General features: G+C 39.0%; 1 protein-coding gene across 1 annotated transcript; it reads left to right on the top strand.

Annotated features, from left to right (window-relative positions):
* The first annotated feature begins 5,303 nt into the window (after positions 1-5,303).
* hoxc11a (homeobox C11a) lies at positions 5,304-8,432 on the top strand. The gene is made up of 2 exons (XM_032521115.1): positions 5,304-6,101; positions 7,482-8,432. Exons 1-2 carry the CDS (start codon positions 5,381-5,383, stop codon positions 7,712-7,714), a joined length of 954 nt encoding a protein of 317 aa, XP_032377006.1. The 5' UTR covers positions 5,304-5,380; the 3' UTR covers positions 7,715-8,432.
* The last annotated feature ends 269 nt before the right edge of the window (positions 8,433-8,701 follow it).

The raw sequence follows: 8,701 nt of genomic DNA, 5'->3' as shown, positions 1-8,701 counted from the left end.
TGATAAAGAAACGATGTGTCTTGTTTTTGGAGGTGGACTATCCTCTCTAGGCCGACGCTGAAGGTCAAGTATGCAGCACAGGGCTGCACAACCGGCGGTGCTGCTTTAAGCTCTTTCAATTAAACTCAAAATAGACAATTCTGTATCACTGATGTAAGTTTGTCCTATATCGATTCCAATTTCAGTTTATCTTGGACTTGTTTTCTATAAGAATATTCATATTTTCACATGCAGTTTCTGTGTTTAAAGGTCTAACTCTAAAGAAAGGTTTGGAAAACCTGCAGCTCAGACGGCAAGGCAAACAGTAGTACTAAGTGTTTGAGCAGGCATTTCAACGTTATGTGAGTCTGTAGCAAAGCTCAGAGCTTCTATTTTGGGTCCACATACTAAACCACTCTTGTGCAAAGCCAGCGCAAACTAAAATAATGCATTTTGACCTCTGGTGCGGAAAGAACCAACCGGTGCGCGCGTCGCCTCAATTGAAACAGATCTGTTCCAAATACAGGTTGAATTCGCACTGATTGGACATATATATATACATTAAAAAAAAAGTTTTGCAATTTCAATCACTTATTCCATGTGTCACCTAATTGTCCCTCTGCATGCACAATGCCTCACATTTATTCCGACAAGATATTGCTTACAACAGACAAGATTTATAATAATATAAGAAGTAGCATCGAGTGAAACCCTTGTATCTAAAGTCTGACAAAATATAGGTGTATAATTACTGCACATACGCAATTTATGTCAAAATATATCCAAACTGAGATTTTGTTAACATTTTGTTTTTGTCACCAAACAAAGTACATTACCTGTAAGTCAAATTCCAAAGCAAACCATTGCGTAAGGGTTGTGCGTAATATTGTGTCTTGTGCGTAATTTCCGAAACCTGGCGGAAACCGTTTAATTAGCAGTTTGTCAACCCTGAATTATTTTCAAACACTGGGCATATTATCCTTGCTGATTTAGATATTTAAGAAGATTAACTGTGCAGCTAATAGAGATCTAAAGGCGCCTAAAATATCTTCTTGAATATATCGGCATGTGACAGGCCACAGCCTCAAGTAAATTCTGCACAAATGGTCTTTATTTTGACATTTGTAGAATGGTATTAACCGTGAAACAAAGACTCCCTCAAGCAAAATATCATACAAGCTTATTTTTTATCTTATCAAGAATTTGTTACAGATGGATAAAAATCAGTGTTTATTGTCCCTCTGTCAAAAGGACTTCAGATTTTTCCTGGACATCTAAATAACACATAGAGGAACTAGAGCCAGCAGTCACTATTGGGGGGATTTCTTGAGATGTGAAATCATTTAATACTTCTAATAAAAAGTTAACACATTGTTGTGAAAGCTTTATGTCCCAGTGGTTGAAAGAGAAATACACTCTGGAGATTGCTCTAAATGTAAGGGCAAAACACATCCTTATCTTGTAAGCTATTGTTGCCACCACAAACGCTTCACGCTTGGTGCATTCACTGAGACCTCAGTAAAAAAAACAAGGCTCTTTAGTGTTGCTTGAAACTGTTCGCAGCTCATACAGCCAAGTTTAACTGCCCGGCTTACATCCAATTAAACTTATCTAGGCCATGAGGGGACAGTAATATGATTACACAGGCTTCCCACATTTAGCCTTGACTTCAGCTAACTGTGCAGCAGCGTCTTGGTGAACCGAACCCATTGTGTGTGTGTGTGTGTCCGCGCGCTTGAGTGTTGTATCATTTAGCACAGGATTTATCGACGCAGAGCCAAAACACTGCAATATTTAGCGCCATTTTTGAACTGAGAGTTCTTAAGAAGAGGGTGACAACTAGGTTAACCATTGTAATTATGCTGCTAGGTAGCAATACATAGCTTAAATTCCACAGACACAGTCGTAAAGTGTGTACTCCAACAGTGATATTTAGGCAGAGAATGAGAAAATATCTTCTCTTTGAAACGCTTAGCAGACCATTTCGACTATTACTTGTTATTGTATGAGTCTTTATAAGATAGACTAAGTAAGGGACTAATAACTCAGATACAGACCTTTTTGCGTGCAAACTCTGCATACTTAGCCTGCTCATTTGGTGCAACCAAATCAAACTTTCCTGGGTCCTACTGCTAGCGGAATATCAGCTGCTGTGAGTCTATCTAGGGAAATTAACACATGGTAAACCTTATTTTTGACTGATGGTCTGAGCACACCAAGGCGAGAAAAGCCAGTATTTAAACCCTCGAAAAGCGGATATTGCCAAGTGATGGACATTGACTGGTCATATTTTGTCACATAATGACAAACACCGCGACTTACACGCTGTCATTTTAAGTACTGTGTAGTATTTGAACTACTCTTTTGCATTTTTCAGTCGTCTTGATTAGCAGCCCTGACTTTTGACTTTTATTAGTGCATCTCTTATTCATACCCTCACATTACTTATTTATACCGCGCTAATACGCATCATTGAAATGATTATGATGAGGACATGATTTGACAATATTGTTTTGGACTGTCTGCCTGCTGAAAGAAAAGTTTGTAGTTTTTGTTTATTAAAACTTTATTATAGGCCAATTAAATGGCGGGTTTTCAGTTTTTAGGAATCTAGTTTGAAATTCAAGCCCGGCTTTTCTTTTTCTTTTTTAATTACACATAGCTTACTATATCTATTATACTGTTGGAATAGGCAATGACGTTTTGATTATTATTATTAGTAGTAGTATTATTATTATCATTGTTATGTAACTCCAAAACACCTATGCTGCAGCATGTGTCCAGCATGTATCCATACAGGCCAGAATGTTTATACAAATATTATTTATTATATTATATTTATACCATAGCTGCGGTTGTTCATCCACCAAAAGGGGCACAAATACACGTATATATTCTTGTTGTTTCTTACTGTTTGTTACATTCACAATCTCTTTTATTTTGATTATTTGACTGAATTGGTATCCTAATAATGTAAAAATACAGAATTTAAGATTTTATGATGCTATTTTAGTGGTCTTACTGGCTACATTTCTTAAATGGACACCCAAAACCAAGTTGCAGAAAATAAGTTATGGTGTAAATTCAGCTCACTGGTGTTTTTTTTTAAGTTGCAGAATATCTAGTTGCTGAAATCCAAATTCCTCTCATTCTCAAGGTTTATGGTTTTCTATAGAACAAAGGATTAGCGTTACTACAGCCATTCGGAGTTTTATGGAGGACGTAGAGAGGATTTTAGTGGTCAAATTCAAGTGCTGTGTCTGGACAGCTGTCTGCTTTCTTTGTACTTGGATGCAGGATGCATCATGTGAGACAACCTTTTGTCTGTAGGGGTAGTAAACAAGCTAATGCCAATGCACCTTTTTCACAAATACGCCTGCAATGAACTCTCATTTCCAATGCTGAGGTCTGATGCTGCTGCTTGCTCTTCCCCTTGCTGTTGAAAATCACCAACGACCCAAACTTTGTTTTCCATTATTTTTTTTAAACAACACAGGTGTCCTCTAAGTGATTGTAATAGAAACCCTAGTGTTATTGGACTATTGGATAATAATTAAAAATATATTGCAACATTCGGGAAGTAGACTATTATCATAAACAATGGGCCATTATATTAATTTCACCTTGTGATAGTATCAGTTAGTCTATAAAGATTCGAAGATGGCCCTCAACAGCATAATTAAAAGTTTACAATGACGCAGGAAAGAACACGCAGGCGTATCTTTTCTCCAAACTATTCATTTATTGCATTTTACAAAAAAAATGTCGACATTCTGGTAGAAAATAAAATGATCAAAGCAGTTTGGAACATCAACTGGGACTTATTTAATTTTAGAGGAAAACCTCGGATACATTCCCTTTGCTTGGTCAATAGGCCCTGTCTGAGTAGCCTATTAGTAGCCGTTTACAAGAAGACTAATTGTTGCTCTACTCTGAAGTTTATAGAAAAAAGCAGCAACCCAAACCATTTAATTTAATTATTAGGGATTCCACTTAGAAATGACATCCCAACATATCAATTTTGAATATTTTCCGAGTAAGAGGCTCACACATAGCTGTGATTTCCTGGGTGGTGTTGTCAATAACCACTCCAAAATGAATAGTGCTGAATCCAGCAATTTGAGAGGGAGTAATTACGATTTTTATTTTTATTTTCAGAGTTTGTGTTTATGTCATCAGGGGACATTTTCCCACTGGAGGAGATGCACGGTCCCAAGGCTTCACTGGTAGTGCTCCTGCAGGAACTTGGGTCTTGAATTGCGCAATCGTCCTCCATGGACTCTGTCATGATCAAGTCAAAGGAAATAATGAGAGTGAGCCGATTACTTTAGCTTGCACAGTCAACATGCATGCTGAGTGTCCTACATTGCCTTACAGTTGGTTCATCTTCATTTAACAACATAATTATAGTCGTGCACCACCAGTCTAGTGAAACAAGGTTTTTATGTGGTGAAAGAGAGAAAAGGCTAAAGAAAATGGATGACGAATTACTATGTTGCGTCATTTTAAATAGATGAACCCGGCTCATCCACACCTCTGTTTAATAATCATGTGTGCATCAGACTCGTGGAGCCACTATTAAAGATTAAAAATGATAGATGTAATAATATAACCCTAATGAAGAGATATCTTGCATATTCATAGACAGTGTAAAATGTCCTGGGGAGTCCCAGATAATTGTCATCAGTGTGATTTGTCAAACTTTTTGTAAATAATGAAACGCTGATTAGGCTCGTGGGATTTCTTTTTCTTTTTTTTTCTTTTATAGGTTTATACTTTCTTTGGGCTACATTCACAGCGACTGCTGACCTGTACTACCATCTAATTGCAGATTTTGTACTATTTATAACAATGTCAGCGATAATATTGCAATATTAAAATCACCAGTAGTTCAATTGTTTGGGATATGGATTACAATTAGTATTAAATTAAGTTATGACTTAATTAAAATGTAATATTGATAATAATAATAATAATCTTACCTGTACATTTCCATAACACTATACATGTCACTGGGTGCACCTCTGCAGTTTGTGCTATGCCTGTTTAAGGAGATGTAGCTGTTTAGCTAGCCTACCACCAGCCCATAAACACAAACACACACAGCACATGTCTCTCTAATTGTCATAAGACAGCAAACAGGAATCTGTTACTGGTTTTCTTAGTGCGCCTGTGGTGTTTGAAAATTATTCGTTTGAACCTCCTCGATCTTACCTAAAGCCAACCACTCCTACACATCCAACTCTTCCAAATTGATATATGACAATATCTACTTTCGATCACGTGTCTGCGGGGCGACTTAGACGGATTGCGCGTCATCTCGCCTTCCCAAATTTTCCCCTTCTGCTGCAGCTCGTATCCAAAACATCTATCTATAGTACGGAGTACGAGAGAGTGAAAGATGTTTAACTCGGTGAATCTGGGCAACTTCTGCTCCCAGACGCGCAAAGACCGGACATCCGAGTTTGGGGACAGGACGGGCTGCGCGTCCAACATCTACCTCCCCAGCTGCACCTACTACGTCCCAGAGTTTTCTGCCGTGTCCTCGTTTCTTCCACAGGCCCCGTCCCGGCAAATCAGCTACCCTTATTCCACAAATCTGTCTCAAGTGCAGCCGGTACGGGAAGTTTCATACGGCTTGGACCCTGCTAGTAAATGGCACAGAAGCAATTATGCATCGTGCTACTCGGGAGAGGATCTGGTGCATAGGGACTGTCTTCCACCATCCACCATGACAGAAATGCTTATGAAGAACGAGAATGTGTACAGCCACCACCACCACCATCACACCCACCCGGGCTCCAATCACCCCTCCACAGGTTTTTACTCCGGCGTGGGGAAAAACAGCGTCCTCCCGCAAGGTTTCGACCGCTTTTTTGAGACCGCATACTGCAGCAGCACGGACAATCAGTCAGACAATTGTTTACAAAAGGGCGAGGGGGGAAAGCTGGAAAGCGCCTCCCAGCAGCAGCAGCAACAGCAGGAGCCCATAGCCTCTGTACTCGGAGCCCCGGAGCAGGAAAAAGACCCAGAAGATGAGGAGGAACATACAAATTCAGGCTCATGCACTTCTTCCTCCGCAACAACCAAGGACGGCACCGCCAACAAGAGCAGCCACTCGAGTAGGTATACCGAAGCTGTAAAATGGGGGAAGGTTAAGGGGACTAGCCCGGTGTTTTGTCGGTCAGATTTTATGTGGAGTTTTATAAGCATTCAAAGCATTTTATTATAACCCTACAAAGCTCTTTCTTGCAACGAGAAGAATTTTTACGATGGGAAAGCGCTTTGAAAAAAAAGGGGATGTTATACACAGACGCTTCTATGGTGAGAGTCTGTGAAATTTTTAAGAGAGAGCTATTGTGACAAATGTTAACTTTGATCATGAACTTGCGTTGGGCATTTTAAGGGATTTTCTCGTTGGGCTGTCGAGAGTAAAAACCAATTGGGCAGAACATTGCTTTTGGCGTCTTGTGAATTTTCTTTAAGCACTGGGTTTCCCCGCAAAAGACATGCTGCACATAGTATTACACACTTTACGGTTAAACGCATTCCTCTCTATCTATCTAGATATCTATTTTGATACCTATCTAGGCAATCAAATGACCGATTAGAACCGTTTCCTCCATTTACAAGCAGGCAGTAAATGAATCATTGGTAGAGAATCAAGTGATTTTTGCCTCGTCCATATATGGAGAGAATGCTAGGTCTGCAATACATGCTATTTCCTCAGTAGCCGCTGAAAAAAATACTTAAGTCTAAATGCATTTCCTTTTGCATTTCACCTCTCTGCTAATGGTTTGCATGTGACCTTGGCATTACTGTTAACTTGAAATACCAGAAGGACGTTGCATGATGCTTAATTTAAGTGCCTACATTGCTGTTATTGCAGCATACATGTCCCATTGGTGTTTAGCCTCATGTACATTAGCCCATCCAGGCTGCAGATACAAGCTAACTGAGGCTGCCCATCTTCCTCACAGAAAACAATAACAAAAATCTATTTCCCCAGTCACCTGTTTGATAAGAAGTTATAGGGCCACAGAGGTCTTAGAGATGCATAGACCATTGCAAACATGGGCAATGCATTTCAACTCACTGCCAAAAGATTGTGTAAATTGTTAGTTTAGCTCCAGAGGAATGTGACGCATATAATGCGGTGAAATACTTTTGTTGTTGTGTATTTATAATATATAAACACGTACTTAGAGCCTGTAAGTTGATATTATTTCCTTCAAGCGATTTGGATATTTAACACTCTTTATGGCTGGTTGATCTGATAGCCTCAGCCACTTTGCTTGATGAATGTTGACTGAAATGTTATCATTAGCCTACTAATCCCACTGAATTATTTGCATCTGCGAGCCTGTAGTCCCCTCAGTACTAAAGCCTCGTCTTGTCCTTTTTTGTAAATATTAGCCTATCATTATTGTTATTATTAATGTGACGTTGTTGCTTTTTCCCATGAAACTGATTTAATTTCCAATTACATTTTTTTTCTCCAGGCACTCCTCGCACAAGGAAGAAGAGGTGTCCATATTCCAAGTTTCAGATTCGAGAGCTGGAGCGGGAATTCTTCTTTAATGTTTACATCAACAAAGAGAAAAGGCTTCAGCTTTCCAGAATGTTAAACCTCACCGACCGCCAAGTTAAAATTTGGTTTCAGAATAGAAGAATGAAAGAGAAGAAGCTGAGCAGAGATCGCCTCCAGTACTTCTCTGGAAACCCCTTATTGTGAGCAGGAGCAGAAAGTGTCACAATCTTGGTCAGTGACATTACGGCCTACTCGTATCTCATTGAATTGTAATCGTGGACATAACCATTTTCTAAAGGAGCCCATATCACCAACAGTGCAATGTTAAAGTGGACAGTGGGAGTATTAGGCCTGCATGGGATGAAGTCGCCATTTTCGTATTGCCCTTCGGGCGACGGTGAATTTCTAGCTGGTCCCCAGAAAGGCCTTCATGGTTAGAATAATCATTTATACTTATGATCTTCTTGAATATGTCTCTATTTATCACGATTCTCCATTGTGTTTATTATATTGTTCATGTAGACATACTTGTTGTTAAAATATCAAATGTAACAACCAGTTTGAATCATTATTGCGCAGACAACTTTTAGCTCTTCCCCCGTTCCTCTGGTCTATGTATATAGCATATAATTATCTAATTATTTCTCGACCAGATATGAACAAGTTATAGCAAATGTCCTGGCTACATTTTTCGCCATTAAGAACTCTGATGTACAATCTGTGAAAGTATATCCCCCTGTACAGAGCAGCCTATGCAATGTGCATTTGTGACTGTAAATAGGCGTACATGTTGAATTTCCTTTCCTCTATCCCTGCTGCTATTTTTCACTACACTGCCCATGCAACTTTAACAGCTTTAACGCCAACACTCGTTAAATTATTTGCTTAAAACATTGGTGCTTTGGATTCCAGAGAGGAGGAACAGATTGTTGGCTTGTGTATCATTAATATAATACATATGAAATAAACAGAAACGTATAGGCAAAAATCAACGACTTTGTGCTTTTTGTGCTATCATTATCACAATTATCATTACTGATAGGCATTTATTTTTGACAGTCACAATGTTTGCTGCTTTTGCCTGTCGTGAGTCAGAGCTTTTTTAAAAATAGAAAATGTATTCATGAATGAGTGAATAGCCTTTCAATTGTTGGCCGACATACATGACATTAGCACACTTTCAACTTGTGT

Source organism: Etheostoma spectabile, chromosome 7, assembly GCF_008692095.1.
Source record: "Etheostoma spectabile isolate EspeVRDwgs_2016 chromosome 7, UIUC_Espe_1.0, whole genome shotgun sequence".
In the NCBI taxonomy this organism is placed as follows: domain Eukaryota; kingdom Metazoa; phylum Chordata; class Actinopteri; order Perciformes; family Percidae; genus Etheostoma; species Etheostoma spectabile.
The sequence above is the reverse complement of the archived record's forward strand: the minus strand, read 5'-3'. Positions and strand labels throughout refer to the sequence as shown.